Source organism: Diachasma alloeum, unplaced genomic scaffold (genome assembly GCF_001412515.2).
Source record: "Diachasma alloeum isolate Michigan unplaced genomic scaffold, Dall2.0 Dall_scaffold_00741, whole genome shotgun sequence".
NCBI classification, from domain to species: Eukaryota; Metazoa; Arthropoda; class Insecta; order Hymenoptera; family Braconidae; genus Diachasma; species Diachasma alloeum.
In genome coordinates, this window is record NW_021680871.1 from 149808 (window position 1) to 166785 (window position 16978).

General features: G+C 41.0%; 1 protein-coding gene and 1 long non-coding RNA gene across 2 annotated transcripts; both read left to right on the forward strand.

The window, feature by feature from the left end:
• Nucleotides 1-9818: 9818 nt before the first annotated feature.
• On the forward strand, nt 9819-15213 carry LOC114841537. Its single transcript, XM_029126555.1, has 6 exons — nt 9819-9874; nt 9952-10116; nt 13555-13726; nt 14422-14505; nt 14573-15098; nt 15200-15213. The coding sequence occupies exons 2-6, from the start codon at nt 9956-9958 to the stop codon at nt 15211-15213; spliced, it is 957 nt and encodes a 318-aa protein (XP_028982388.1). The 5' UTR covers nt 9819-9874; nt 9952-9955.
• A 24-nt stretch (nt 15214-15237) lies between these two features.
• Nucleotides 15238-15736, forward strand: LOC107044426. Its single transcript, XR_001461341.2, has 3 exons — nt 15238-15325; nt 15408-15477; nt 15627-15736. It is a non-coding gene; the product is annotated as an uncharacterized LOC107044426 (long non-coding RNA).
• Nucleotides 15737-16978: the final 1242 nt, after the last annotated feature.

Consider the following 16978-nt stretch of genomic DNA (forward strand, 5'->3'; position numbering starts at 1 on the left):
GGGGTTCACACGGCTACGCGCACGGACGACGAGAGTCGAGTCGAGTAGCAGGGGTTACTCAGCGGCTCTACGGTCGGTAAATCAACGACACTTCATCAGGCTCTACGGTCGGTAAGCCATCGACGGTTGGCGTAACGACGGTCGGTAACTCATCGGCACCTCATTAAATCCTACGGTCGGTAAACCATCCACTTTCTTAAAATTAAAACACGGAATCTCATCAAACAGGTCGTGTTTTCATGACTGACGATTCTGACACGAAGGGATTATCTTGGGCCGAGGAAGTCGAGAACTTTATTTCTGACTGGGCAAGGGGGATCGTCATCGAGATCATGGACAAAGTGGAAGTCATCATCGAGAACGTCGAGGGAAATCTGAAGAACCTCGAGAATCCAGAGGGAGACGGAGNATCAGTCTTCGTCATAGCAGGTTTCTCGAGTCATCAAAAACGAATCGAAGCTATCGGCATGGCGGGCGGCATGATCAACACTTATTACGACAGATCCATTATCAGCTCTTCAACTTCACGTCACTCATCATCACGTGGTACATGGTTTAGATTCACAGAGCTCTAGCAAGCTTATCCAACAGTAATTCATCCAGGAAGCTCGATCTAATTTACCAGGAATTTACGACTCCGGTGAATTGGGTTGAGTCCTACGTCATCGCAATCATCAGAGGAAATCAACGGGAAGATGCCTGTCTACAATCATCAGGTCTATCATCACGCCGAGACACAGCATCGCAAATCGAATCTTCGGTCAGGTCACTCATCGAGATGAAGAGGTCATCGACCCCTCACAATCAGACTGGAGATCATCATCAATCAGAGGGGTACCACCTCGGAGGTCATCATCAATCAGAGAAATACCACGTTGGACAACAACGCCATTCAAAACAACGGCGTGTAGTGAAGATCTTCGACAATCAGAGAATCATCAGAACACTCATCAAGGGCATCATCAACAATCAGAGAAATACCAGGTGACTCATCAACGACAATCAGATCCACAACCATTAAAGCAGGTGGACACCATCAACGTTCTGAAAGCTCAACGAATTCCTCAGGGAACATCACAACTGGTAGTCTTGGTAACAGCTAGGGTCAACGCCCTCAATCATCAAGGATTCTCAAAGCCAGCAAGGATCCTCATCGACCAGGGTTCTGAAGTATCACTGATTTCAGAACGCTTGGTCAATCAATTGCGATTGGAACGAAAGTCATCATCACTGGTCATCATCGGCATCGGAGAAACATCATCGGGGAACACACGTGGGGTTGTGAAACTCGCCTTACAACCGAGACATGACCCTGCTGTGCAGATCATCGTGGAGACTCACATCCTGAGCAAGTTGACGGCGGAAATACCGCCATTCACTTGCAACACATCAACCCCACTTCAACTAAGAGGACTACAATTGGCAGATCCTCAATTCTTGAGACCTGGGGCCATCGACCTCATCATTGGAGCTGACGCCTATGGGAAAATCATCGGAGAGAAAATCATCAGGTCTGAGAAAACCGAACTTATTGCTCAGCAGACCATTTTTGGCTGGGTAGTATCGGGACCAGTTTGTTGTAACGACTGCGTAGCCAAATCATCCTTCAAAACATCAACGCAGACGGCGAATCAACAATTATTAGAACTCCTAAAAAAGTTCTGGCTCCAGGAGGAGCTACCGGATACATCATCAACAGTTGTCATGAGCAAAGCTGAAGCCGAATGCGAACAACACTTTATCGAGACTCATCAGAGGGATTCGTCGGGACGTTATGTCGTGCGTCTCCCCTTTAAATCATCACCAGCCGCCTTGGGAGATACAGCATCAACGGCCAAGAAACGGCTATCTAAGCTATTGGGAAAATTATCGTCAGATCCAGTCACTCATACCCTCTATAAGAAATTCATCGAAGAGTACGAGGCCCTGGACCACATGCAGCGAGCACCTTCAACTTCAGAACCAAAGCAGGCATATTACTTGCCTCATCATGGAGTGCTTAAACCAGACAGCACGACCACAAAATTGAGAGTGGTGTTCGACGCATCGCATCGCAGCTCATCAGGAGTGTCACTTAACGACATACTCCATCCAGGACCGAAGCTACAAGTAGACAGCTCCGACGTGCTTATCTGGTTACGTCGTCATCGTTTAGTATTTGGTGCGGACATTGTGAAAATGTTCCGCCAGATTCGTGTTCATCGAGACGATTGGGATTATCAACCGATCTTCTGGAAAGACGACGAAGGAAAACTCATCGACTTTCAACTGACGACAGTCACATACGGCACCAGCTGCGCACCTTGGCTATCTCTGAGGGTGCTGAAGCAGTTGGCCATCGACGAAGGCCATCGATTCCCGTTGGCCTTACCGACATTCATCAAGGGACGGTATGTTGACGACATATACGGAGGCGCGGAAACAGAAGAGCATCTGGAAAACATCATCAAGCAGCTCATCGAACTTTGCATGGCGGGCGGCATGCCCCTGCAAAAATGGTGCAGCAATGCACCACAAGCCCTAGAGTGACTCGGAATATCATCAGGATCAGCTCCAACCATCGAATTCGAGGAATCAACGGTGAAAGTGTTGGGACTATGCTGGCAGCCCCACACGGACACCTTCCATTATAAAGCAAAGACATTCACCGAGGACACCATCACCAAGCGCGTAACCTTGTCCGAGATTGCGCAAATCTACGATCCATTGGGACTCATCGCGCCGGTGATCGTCACGGCAAAGATACTCATCCAGGAATTATGGCTGCTCAAACTTAACTGGGACGATCCACTTCCAGATGACTACAAGGATCGCTGGAAATCATTCAGAGAGCAACTTCAACACTTGAGCAGCCTATCAATACCACGTTGGCTACATCTATCGCCCGGTACATCGGAAATTCAACTTCATGGATTTGCGGACGCATCAAATCTGGCAATGGGCGCATCGGTCTATCTCCGTACATCCGCAGCGACATCGGGAACGTCTGTCACTTTGGTTTGTGCCAAGACCAAGGTGGCACCCCTCAAGAAGAAGACCATTCCAAGACTGGAGCTCACGGCAGCAGTCATGGTCACAGAACTCGTGGCTTATGTCAAAAGGGCTTTGGAATTGGACAACATCGAGATTTATCTATGGAGCGACTCATCGGTAGCCATCACCTGGATCAACGGGGACCCTGCCCGTTGGAAGGATTTCGTACAGAACAGGGTTCTTAAGATACGAGATACCCTGCCCTCTGCAACTTGGAGACACATCAATGGGAAGGAGAATCCGGCGGACTGCGCATCAAGGGGTCTCACCCCGAAACAACTGGCGGAGCACCATCTATGGTGGACAGGGCCATCATGGCTTGTCCTGCCACCAGACCAATGGCTAGCATCATCAATGGACCTAGCATCATCAAAAGAGGTATCATCAGAAGCGGCACAGGAAGCGAGGCCGCCCATCATCAGCTCACATCCAGTGCAGATTGCCGAGGCAAATGCGCTAATCATCAGATACTCATCACTCACAAAGCTACTGCGGGTTACAGCCTGGGTAAACCGCGCAGCAAAACGCTTCAGAAGACAGCCGCTACCCGATTCTCCACAATTGGAACCAGAGGAACTCGAAGAGGCGAGACTGTTTTGGGTCAGGTATACGCAACAGCTCTACTTCGAGGCAGAAGTTAACACGCTGAGGGACGGAAACCCCTTAGCGGCCAATCATCGTATGGCAACGTTGACGCCATACCTGGATAACGACGTCATGCGATTGGGCGGACATCTAAGACGATCAACATTGGATCCGGAGGAGAAGAATACAATCATTCTTCCCCGTCACTCGCCATTATCATCACTCATCATCGCGGAGGCTCATCAATGGAGTTTCCATGGAGGAACTCAACTAACTTTGGCACACATCAGACAGAGGTACTGGATCATCGGGGGACGAGCTCCAGTACGCTCCCACATCATCAAATGCGTAATTTGCGCACGTCATCGAGCATTGAGGGCTCAACAGCTGATGGGACAGCTGCCAACACGACGAGTGACACCATCGAGGGTCTTTCTCCACTCAGGAGTAGACTTCGCAGGCCCAATCAACATCCTGAGATGGAGAGGATCAGGGGCAAGCAAGACAATGTACAAGGCTTACATCTGTCTGTTTGTATGTTTTGCTACTTCAGCAACACATCTGGAACTGGTAACGGACCTCACAGCGGAGGGATTCATCGCAGCGTACAAACGCTTCACATCGAGACGGGGCATCTGTGCAACCCTGTCCAGCGACAGGGGTGTCAACTTCATCGGGGCAGAGAGAGAACTTCAAAGATTATTCGACCAGGCATCAAGCGAATCGGCAACTATCAAGGATCACCTAGCATCCGACGGAACGCAATGGAGATTTAATCCTCCTCACTCGCCGCATATGGGAGGCAAGTGGGAGGCTGCAGTGAAATCAACGAAATGTCATCTACGAAGGGTCATCGGAACCTCGACCTTGACGTACGAAGAATTTACGACTCTTCTGACGCAAGTCGAGGCCATACTTAACTCTCGACCACTCTGCCCACTCACAAACGACCCGCAGGACACATCAGCCCTGACACCAGGACACTTCATCATAGGAGAAGCGCTCACGACAATTCCAGAGCCTTCACTTCAGCAGATCAACACAGCAAGACTGAACAGATGGCAAATCATCTCCCAGAGGCCTCAGAATTTCTGGGAATACTGGGCACGAGAGTGCATTCATCGTTACCAGCAAATTTATCGGTGGAAGCAGGCAACGAACGAAGTAAAAATCGGTTCGTTGGTCCTCATCATTGACGAGCGGGAGCCACCAGCCAAGTGGCCTCTGGCTAGAGTCATCGCAATTCATCCGGGACAAGACAACCTGACCAGAGTTGTCACACTGAGGAAAGGCAACCAGGAGACTCAACGGTCCATCCACAGGCTGGTGCCTTTGCCGATCAACGACGACCTTTTGGAAGGTCAACAGTGATACGTCATCATAATCATCAGATATACATCGTCACCTGGAGGTGACGCAGGGCGGGCGGGATGTTGAAAATCATCCTTCAGTCGGGCTAAATGTCGAATTTTGCTCGCTCGGAAACCTTCGGGCATCGACGAACACGCACGAGGACGATTGTGCGTGTCGTATCTTTAGTACGCCATCGAACCTCATCGAGTGAAAGTGCCGGAAAATCATCGCAACTATTATCGAACATTGTACTCGCAAATCATCTTTTTGTTCAGTTGTATACAGTCCACTCGGAAATCATCTATTTATTGAACTCTGTGTTGTGTAATTTTCAGTGCATAGTAATTTGTTTATTAAAGAAAACTCATCAAATTACTTCCGGCAAATTATCAAATCGTTAACCCGAACCTCACTTTTCCTCCCGACCACCCGGCTCATCAAATCGTAATTGATTTCAAACAGAAGCATTTGTATAATACTCATCTCATATAGTCAATGAGTCAATAGGTCGAAAACAGAGAAAATAACGTAAAAAAGATCTTAAAGAGAAGGGTGTGAATATTATTATTTATTCAGTCTGTGTATAATTTATTCTATATATTCTATATAGGAAGGAAATTTTACTTCTTGACGCAGGAGATTTTACTTCTTGACGTTGTACCAATGGAGAATGAAACGACTGAATCGATGAAAATGGAGACTGATGACTTGGAAAACTGCAAGATATTCCATTACAATCGTTATTATCAATTTTTTACTCTATAATACATGTGGGGGTACTCATATGAAAATTTCAAAAAAATAGTAGTCAACGATGACTTGGATCAAATGCTCTCCAATTATCTGAAACAATGGGAAGATAATATAAAACCTTTTGATGAAGGTTGCATGAGAGGTATCGTGGATGAAGTTATTAATGGATTGGAATCATGTACAATGAAAGACGATACTGAAAGGTTGATATAACACAAGATAAGATAGGTTTCACCTTGATGTAGATAGAAATTTTTGAAGAATTATATGTTATTATATAGATTTTGTCTGATTCAAATTCAACGCATCCTTAATAATATAAATTATGGAGAAACTCATCATGGAGATAAAAATCACGAAAATGTGAACCGAAAAAGGCGTGACCATCGAAGAAGCATAAAAAGTCACAGGGAGAAGAGAGGGAACTCAAGAACGGCTGGAGAATCACGGAGGAAAAGAACAAGAACATCGTGTGATAGAGTCTAACTTCAGATCAACAGAATCAACGATCTCGAAAATGGAAATGATACTAAGAGAATGAAAGGTTATTTTTGTCGCTTGTTAATCATATACTACTCTATCTCTTTATATTATTCTACAAATACTTCTTAAATTGAAGGTTTAAAACATGGAAGGACAGAAATGAATTATTGTCCATTCGAAATCCCTCCTCAGTTGAAAAGTATCATAAGTCTGAAAATTCTTCGTCAAAATTTTTCGAAGAAAAAAGGTAAAATTTTACATTTATATCTCAATCTAATATAAATATATAATTGAAATATTCCAATTGTGATTCTTTGTTTCTCTTTTACAGTGCAAAAGGAGAGGTCGAGTATCATTTTGTTTATTGATTTATGTACACGAATCAGATAGGTTTAATGTATTTAATATCTTTTCATTATGGTGAGTAATGATTCGATATTAATACATTGGATATATCGAATCGATGTAAATTTATAGGAAATAATGAGTGGTTGTACCTCACGGGACAAGCGTTGGTTGGAGCCTTTCTTGTAAACAGGATTCGGGACAATTGTAATGTCAAATTACCGTTACTCTATTATTCAGTCACTTAAGTAATTGGATGTGAAATTTTTCTATTAATTGGAAAATGAATAACTCAACGCACTTATGACAAATTACATAAGTAATCAATAACTGAATCGCTCTGAACATCCATTACATTGTCATTGAGTAATCGTCATTAAAAATTCCAAATTATTTCAGTAATTATAAATGGAAATATAGAAATGACCATTATTTTTTCAATTGGTATTTTATATTCAGCCATTTCACATTACTTGCTTGGCAGTTCACATAAAATATGAATTTTTCACTTCCTTGAATAATCGGTAATTGAGTTTTAATAATACAAATTTACTTGAGAAATGAGTAATAATTATCGGACAATTTTCGGTTACTGATTCAACCATCAACTCAAATCCGGAGTTATCCAATTCGAAACCAATCGAAACCGGAAATTGGTGAGGAGGGGGGATTTTGCAAAGCGGGGCAGAGGGGGGAATGTGCATTGACAATTCACAACTAAAGGAGTTTAATCGGTGAGTTTTTTACAAATATCTCGGAAACTAAGGGAGATACAGAATTTTTACTAAAAATTTGGGAAGTGGAGAAGCGATTGTGCTTTGAGAATCCACAATCAAAAAAATTGAGTCAGTGATTTTTTCAACGATATTTCCGAAACTAAGGGAAATAGCAAATTTTTACTGGAAATTTTTAAGAAAACAGCGCCAAGAAAAAGCTTGGGTTGGTTCTTACTGGGCAGTAGCAATTTTTGAAAAATACAAAGAAATGAAAAAGAAAGCCAAGTCAGCAATGTCGAATGAACGAACATAGTGCACAATCAGATTTCTGTGAGTCAAATAGTTACAAATCAAGTAAGGATTTTAAAAAATTCTTCATGAAATAAAAAATTACTGGAAGGAGAACCAACGTCCTTGGCGCGAATCAAAAGATGGCGGATTAGATTGATGCTAGACAGTGAGTTGAACAACTCCGCGCCAAGAACGTTGGTTCTCCTTCTAGTAATTTTTTATTTCATGAAGAATTTTTCAAAATCCTTATTCGATTTGAAACTATTTTACTTATAGAAATCAGATTGTGCACTATGTTCGTTCATTCGACATTGCTGACTTGGCTTTCTTTTTCATTTCTTTGTATTCTTCAAAAATTTATACTTCTCAGTAAGAACCAACCCAAACTTTTTCTTGGCGGTGTTTTTTTACAAAAACATTTGTTTTTATTTTTTAGGGAGGTTTCCTTTTTTTTCAAAATAAGCAAGGAATCGTTTTTATATCCTATAAATTTTTTTATTTCCAATTCAATTCGGCTCATTTATTTTTCACACGATAGATCATCTTTCCAATTGACAATCGAAGCAAAACAAATAATTGTACTTCACAGTCATCATTTCCATTGACTTTTAATTACTTATTCCAGATTTTCCGACTTAATTTGCTTCTTCCAAAATTTATTTATGCACGGAACTCAATTGAAAAATATCTGTGGAATTTATCGTTCATGCACCAAATTCAATTTGTAAATTGCCGAGCTCCCTCCTTGGTGTGTGTGGCTATATTGCAGTGCTACCAACTCCGTAATAAACACGTGGCATCTTTTTAAGTAGCGTCTTTTTAAGTCGCGTCTTTTTGAGTGGCGTCTCAATTATTAAATGAATCACTGGGATGTTGCCATGTTTCGCTATTCGAATTAATTCGAATGGGTTTGAACGGTTAACTCGTTGAAACCAACAACTTCCCGATAAAATTAATGAATTTCCATATTTTCAAAAAATTATTATAAAGTAATTAATATTAAAGGGGTTGAAAACTTCATGAAAAAAACGATTTTTTTGGGAATTTAATAATTTTTATTCATAAAAAAAAATCTAAAAAAATATGTACAAAAAAAAGTCGAAAAAAACAATCACAGTACAATTTGAATATCACAAAAAAAAATCATGAAAAAAATGATTCAATAATAATGGTTATCGCGGTGGAATCGTCCACGATATCCCCCCCGATATCCACTGCGATATTCCCCGCGATATCCGCCACCGCTACGTCCGCCACCTCCGTGTCCACCACCTCCACGTCCACCGCTCCCGCCACGACGGCCACCCCACGTCCTGCGGCTCCTGCCTCCATTGTTTCCCCGCTATGTAATCACAAAATGATAATAATTATACATCGACGATTGAGATAAATATTTAGTTTTATATATTTATTTCAATATTATATATTATATTAATATTATATTAATATTATATTATTATATTTCTGTGGTTCCCGGTAGCTTAGTCGGTAAGAGTGTCCTTAGCGTATCTGGGAGACCCGGGTTCGATTCCCGGCTGGGTGAAGCGGAAATTTTTTCTCTCTAAATTCGAATTCTCTTAGATTTCTACTAATAGAAAATAGAACCCCATAGTATGGGAACTACTATGGCGCCCCCCACCTAAAGTCGATATGGCCCCACCACCACACCTGTCAGAGTAACACGGCTACGACGTGTGTGAGCGGTGGGGTACAGCGTGGCTGCGGGTGCGTCACCCGGGCACTTATCCCAACCCCGAGCGGTTCCGGGAGAACCGCTGGTCCCTCGGCCACGAAATTGAAATTTGGGGGTCAAAAATTTTACCCCCACCCCCCGCCGCTTGTGAGTATAGGACCCCACCTCCACACCGATCGGAATAGCGCGGCTCCGACGTGTGTGCGCGGTGAGGGTACAGCGTATACTGAATGAGTACCCCAACCCCGAGCGGTTTTGGGGGAACCACTGGGGGGCGATTCAGATAATCGTGCGACGGCGGCGGCGACGGTGGGTAGGACGGTGGGGGGACGGAGCGTTTTCGGATTGAGTTTCTGAGTTTTATAATGATGAATAGGAGATGGCGCTGTCCGTCAGTTTTTAGATTGGAGAGCAAATGAGGTTAATGAAATTTGGGATGGAAAATTGTTAATTAAAAATAATTAGGACTCGTCTGAGAATAATAAGAGTTGGATTGAAGTTATACTGATTATCTGATAATAATCGCCGAGACATTTGGATGGTCTTAGGTGACCGGAATTGGTTAGAGGTTTTGTGCTCCAAAAAGTGAAAATTCATCATTAAATTGGATTCAAATCAAATGGTAAGTTTGTTTTTTTATTGATAATATTCATTTTTACAACCCGAAAGACGTATTCAATAATGATGTCTACATCATAGGCAAATGGATGAAATCATCGGGTTACTTTTGGGGAATGGCCTAATCCGAGCCAGAGGAAGAAGGAGAAGAAGAATAAATTATCAACTACGATTATATCGCCGGAAGATCCGTGACATGGTCAATCCTTTCGATATCCCAGAAGGAGAATTCATCAGACTTTTCAGGTAGCGAATTATTGGACTGAACTTGTATTCATTCGACCCTTTATGTCATACGCCTATAAATGTAAATGTAATTGCAGCAAACAAGTATTCTGTGTTTGTACACGGCACTTGGGACTCTTGGAACCCTTAAGACCCTATAATGGTATTTCTTCGTGAAAACCATAAGACCATTGGCCCTAAACATCATCAAGAATATCAATAGTATTCTATAACAAAATATGAAAAAAAATTGTGTGAAAACAATTGTTTGTTCATTTCTAGGAAAAAATTGATTAATCCAACCGACGACATCTCAAACTAGTAACCGAAATTAGATATTCAGATAGGTAAAAAATACAGTGAATCATCCGTGCCGGTGAAAGAACATCGAAGAAGCATGAGATTCAACTGAAACGTTGAGACTTCTGGAAAATCTTATTTTAAGACTTTTTAAAATCCAAAATAACGTTTATTGTTCGTGCCCATCATTTTCTAGATTCACTAAATGGGGTGCAATGTCACTCATTGAGGAGCTGACTCCGGTTTTACCACAAGCCAATAGACAAGATGCGATTCCCATTCATTTCCAAGTCCTCGCCGCTTTGGACTTCTTCTCAGGGGGATCTTATCAGCGAAAAGTTGGTGGATTCTTGGCAAGCATGAGTCAGACTTCTGTCAGTCGCTACCTGCATAGAGTTGTTGAGGCTTTGAATCAAATTATGCACCGACGGATTCATTTCCCGAATACAATTGAAGAAATTGAGCGGATTCAAACAGGGTTGGCTATGAATAATTTGATGATATCAATTAACTCTGAGTATCCAAACTCTGACAAACCCAGATCCTGGAAAAAAAACAATCTGCGTTGACTGTGCCATTATGAATCATTTTCTTTCATTTTTTGCTTCCGAATCGGAAGCATTGTAATCGGTCGATTTTCGGATTTTCTAATTTTGCTTGGAAATGATGTAGAATGGTCAGAAACGTAAAAATACAAAGTTTGAGCACCGTGTCTGTATGTGCGGGTCGTCAGTTCGCTTGAGCCTATGATCAACTTTTAGAAAATAAAACGAATAAAGGACTGAAGTAATTCCAAATGATCCAAAATTTTGTCAGATTATAGGTGTTAGTAAGGACTAACTCTGTGCACAAGATCAGCTCGATCGGTCCAATAGTTTTTGAGGAAAAACGATTTGTTATTTTATAGTTTCTTGCAAATTTCTCAAAAAACGACTGGGCCGATTTCAATTTTTCAGCTCTCAAAATTTCGTCTTGATGCCCTCTATATAGATCAAGTAAAACATATACCCGTCCTCATAAAGTTTTCGAGATATTTCTACTTTTCTTTTTTTCGCTAAAATCGTTGTGTGCACTCTAATTTCCGTAAAAATTAATATATCAACTTGAGGTTTGGCATAAAGTTGTCTCTTAGTATAACAACGATTGCTTTCGAAGGTGGGTCAAATCGGACTAGTAGTTGATGAGATATTCAATTTTGTACCCAAAAGATTTTTTGCGAATATCTCGAAAACGACTGGTCATACATACGGATCGATTCGGAAGCATACTACCAATAAAATTGGTGGAAATGTAAGACAAAAATCATTAATAACGCAAAAGGCGATGCACTTGAAAGCCCCAACCCCTGCTTGTTTTGCTTCCGAATTGGAGCATTGCTATCGTCTGATTTCAACATTCTCTAATTTTGCTTGGAGATGATGATGGATCATCTGAAACGTAATAATTATTATACGAAGACAATTCTCACACCCAGGGTGTCATATCCCACGTGAGTTTTCTGTTCGAATGGTCGGTGTTTGTCACTTAGAAGTCAAAATTTTGATTAATATTTTACAAAAGTAATTCTCACATCCAGGGTGTCATAGCCCACAAGAATTTTCCAACTGAAAATTGATTCTAAACATCCCCTCAACCCCTCAAAAAAGTTTCAGCAAGTATCAACTATTCGAATTGTGGGTTCTTCTTCTATTTCTTCTCTCCTTCAATATCGAGTGATGAAATTGATCGGAGGCGAGTAGACATCGATTGCCATCCGGAAGCATACTGCTAATAAAATTGATTGAAGCTCATGAAGTAAGGAAAAAGTTGCCTGTGTAATTTTTCAATTAGAATATCATTTCGGGTAGATTCTGGGAGAAATGGGGATTCCCCGGTATAATGGGTTTGATTGATGGAACCCATGTGTCAATCGTGAAGCCAGCGGGAGTTAGAGAGACTCACTTCTTCAACAGGAAGCATAGTCATTCCTTGAACGTACAAGTTGTGAGTATCACTAGTTGATATACAGGGTGTGCCGCGAACCGATCCTTTTCCTTGAAGGATATTGAAGAGGGTGCTTTTTCAAGCGGAAAGTCCCTCTTCCATGTTTCAATCCGAGTTTTTTTTTGTCTTCGCAGCGTGGGCCTTTCTGGAGTGGGGGGGGGGGGGGGAGAAGGAATGAAGCCGGAAGTAATCAATTGAGGAATCTCTCTTTAATCGATTGGTTTTGGTTTCATTTCTTGACCTTAACACAGCTACAATAGCGATATTCTTCAGGTATGTGATCATGAACTTCGCATCCTCTCCCTCAATGCTTGCTTCGGAGGAAAAGCCCATGATTCACGAGTTTTTGCATCATCCAGATTATCTGCTCATCTGAGGGAACAGTACGATGCTGGACGACGGGACTGCTGGTTACTGGGTACCACTAGATTGAGATTTGATTCTGGTTCAGTCTACGTTTTTTTCTTTCTTATTTCAAGGTGATTCCGGTTATGCCTTATTGCCGTATTTACTCACTCCAATATTGAATCAGCCTATAGGATCACCAGAATTTAGATATACAAGGTGCCATGCTCGAACAAGGTCGACTGTGGAACGATGTTTCGCAGCATTTAAGGGTGTTTGGAGATGTCTATTGAAAGATCGAGTATTGCACTACACCCCAGAGTTCGCAGGTGTTCAGTCCAAGGCCAAATTAATTACCTCCTCCGTTCTACATTTGTTCTATAATAAATAGTGTCCATCGCGATTCCCCTGTCTCCTCCAGAGTATTTGAGGAAATTCCATGATTTTCAGCCCGGATTTGTAATGCCTGTGCAGTGCTACATAATATGGCTATCAAGTGGAAGATGCCTGTAGCTCAGTTCGTTGATCCACGTGTTCATGATGAGGGTGGCGAGAAAGCGGTTGATGATCGTGAAGAAAACGAGCTATCTGGAGACATTCCAGATCGTGTTGGNGGTTGATGATCGTGAAGAAAACGGGCTATCTGGAGACATTCCAGCTCGTGTTGGGGCACAAGTTCGTGCTGGGATAATTGAAGAATTCTTCCATCGCTAAGCCACGATTCCTCTAAGATATCAATATACAGTGGAGTAGAATTATCTCTCTCTGTCTCTCCCTCTCTCTATCGCAGCGCACTTCATTTTGTTTATTCATTGATTGTTTTGTTTTCAGCATTATTCCCGAAAATTTTTCAATCTCCATTCACACATTGAGATATCAAACTTCAATCATGGCACGAATGAAGGATATCCACAGAAGAGCAGCATTGGATTATATGAAGGAAAATCCTGCTTTGGAGTTTGGTCTGATAAAAGACTCGGCTTTTAATTCGAAGGCGAAACTGGTGAGTTTGTTTCTAAACAGAACATCAAAATTGATTCATTCGGTAGACTCATTACTTCGAGAATTTTTTTCCTAGTATTCTGTTGAAAATTTAGATTCAAATTTGAAATTTCTATCTCGGATTATTAGTTTTGAAGCAAGAGTCAATACAATTATGTTTTTTCTTTAGTTTGCGAAGTTCAATGGGTGAATTCGTTGATGAATTCAATATTTCTGACCCTGACAACACCCTTAAAGCATGCATGGATATTTGGAAAAAATGAAAAACACTCATTACTCAATTCATCCCATTAGAATTCAACTCACAACATGTCTTTCGTTTCCAGTAGATTCTCTAAGGTATTCTATTGATTTGCTATTCCATTATTTTTTTGAGTTAGTTGTATTGAAAATTATGCAACTTCCTCCTCATTTTGTTTTCACTTGGCCGCAGCCTTTTTCTTTCTAATATTTATGCTGGAAAGTAAAAAACATTGTTTCTCCGAAAATTTTAATAACACAAGGATGGAATCATTTTTTACTAGTACTTATCTCGAGACTATTCAAGAGATAACTCAAGAGAAATCGTCAGAACCCTTTTTTAATATCATCAATTTACAAAATATTCTATTGACAAAATCAATTGAATTCGACTTTTATATACAATTTCATATTGGAGCATCAATTAATCACGAAATATCAATTTGGATTCTTTAGGAGGCTTTAAAAGATGGTTTGGCTGCTGCGATAAACGCAGCAGACGGTGGAGTGATGAGGAAGGATGGAGAGCAAGCCATGAGGGTGAATAATTAAACTTTTTCCAAAGTGTTGATCATGAACTAAATTAATCAAATCCATTTTTTAACAGTCTTGGAAAGATTGGAAAAGAACTGTTACGACCAAGGCAGCGAAACTCAGACGACACGCTGGGGGTACAGGCGGAGGTGATCCCCTTCTCGAGGAGCTGGATGAGTTGGAGAGGGAATTGCTGGATTTGTTGGGACCTGAATCCTATGGCATGCCCAATATTGAAGAGGGCGGCTTCCCATCATCGAGTCGTTCTTCTTTCGCTCGAGGCTATGAACCTGCTCAAAAGAGGATGCGTATGGAGAACAACCGTACGGTGAAGACGGCCACATGCACATCTGGTGCCTACAATAAAAATCCACTGCACAGCTTTGTTAAATCATCCTTCCGTTCAGCAAATGTATTCAACACAATTAATCCAGCGAGACCTCCACCCAATTATCCCACCAATGACGTCACTCATTGTCCTTTGGACAAATATCAGCGCAGCTCATTCCACACCTATGGTGCGAAAGGTTCCTCCAGTCGTCCTAGTGAAAATTCCTTGAGGCACAATGGAAGGGACACTCACGACAAGAATGGCTCATGTATATCCGATCGATCTTCTCTGCGTGAAAGAGGAGACTTTTTCATAAACTTGGAGAATTCTGATGATGAAGAATATCGACTGTCCAAATCCTCAAATCAGCACAAGCACGATAAGGGATTGAAGCGATTAGGGCTAAACGAGACTCATCATGCAGAACTTAAACGCCAACCATCGTACGTTAACCTGGAACAACTGGATGAAGTGGAGGAGTTTCCTGATATTTCCGTGAGACATTTTTTTCTATTGGAGAAATTTCTCTACATTATCCAAATTTGTATATATATATATTCTCACGAATCTTCAACAGAAGTACATTGATTCCTGGGACGTTGATCCTCCAGAACAATGGTCAGATGACAATGCAAGCCATGGTCCAGGTAATTTTTTCTCGAATTTCTTTCACCTGATCCAAGCATGAGAAAATTCACTAGCAATTTTATCCCACCTTTTTAGAGATTTCCTATAAATCTTGATCACTGAATTAATTTGAATTTCATCATTTGATCTTTGGAACATTTAATTCCAGAGAAGACCTCCGATAAGCCTCAACTGAAGACATCTGATAAATTTCAAGATAAGACATCTTATGAGGCCCAAGCGAAGACGTCCGATAAGCATCACGTTACAACCAAAGCTATGAATTCAGCTACAAATATGTCGGATCCAGCCAAAACTGCGGTGGAATTGTTGGGAAGTAAAATGGAACGCAAAAAAGAAGAGTCAGAAGCAGCAAGAAAATACAGGAAGAGGAAATTGGAGCTGAATTTGAAAATTTTTGACTTCGAGCAGGAGAAATTCAAAGCTGAAGGGCAGAGGCACGAGGAACTCCTCTCTGCTCTCAATGAAATGAATGGCACTCTTGTTGATTTGCTAAATCAAATTTCATAAATGGGATTTTTTTCGTTGAGGAGCAGGTACTTCCTGATAGGGTTTCAAGGGGGATGATTTTTTCTTTTATTCCTCATTTCAAACGACAATTCGCGAGATCAGAGTGTTTTCTTTTCAGGGGATAAAGTGTCTCCTTGAGGATAAGTTATTTTGAGGGCACATTTTTTTCTACTTTCAAATTTTTTCAAATCAAATGAAATTTCAATAGAAATTTCATTTGATTAGAGGGTTTTTTTTTCAAGAAATAGAGCGGCTTCGTGAGGATGAGATTGAGAGCATTTGATTTATTTCTTGACGTCTTGTCATTTCTGCATATGACTTGTTATGTCATTTATCGATGATGTACTGATTATAATAATGTAATGATAAAAAATGTTACAGATTTGTAGTTTTTCCAAAATCATCCTAATAAATCCTAACTTTGAACAGAGACTACTTAAATTGGTTTAACGATTATTAAAATTTTTCAAGTCAATCAGAGAAATCAATGATGAATTCAAATAGACAGGCACTCTGCGAATGGGATGGTCATAAATGGGCGTCAATGAACAATTCCATTAATTTATCAACAGGGAAAATTCACATGAATTGGAGAAATCCTCTAAAAATCACCAAAAAGTCAACTAGAATTTTTCAACTCGCTAGAAAATTCTATTGGGATTCTACGGAAAATTTCTATTCCCATTTTGCGCTGATTTTATTAGATATTCAACAGGGAAATTTCAATAAATTTGAATTTCTTCCAGAAAATTAGCGACAGAATGTTACAACATAAAAATTTTATTGGAGAAATTATAACGGAAATTCAAAATATATTAAACTAGCGGGCTTCGTCCCCTGCGTTCTTGGAGATTCAATTGTTTGTACACCTCCATTGCGATCTTCTTATTTCTCATACGTCGGTTGACACCATTCGCGAGTGTTTCGGTTTCACCGTTGACTTTCTCAATATCGAAGTGTAAAAGGGGCAATGGATAATTTTATACCAGT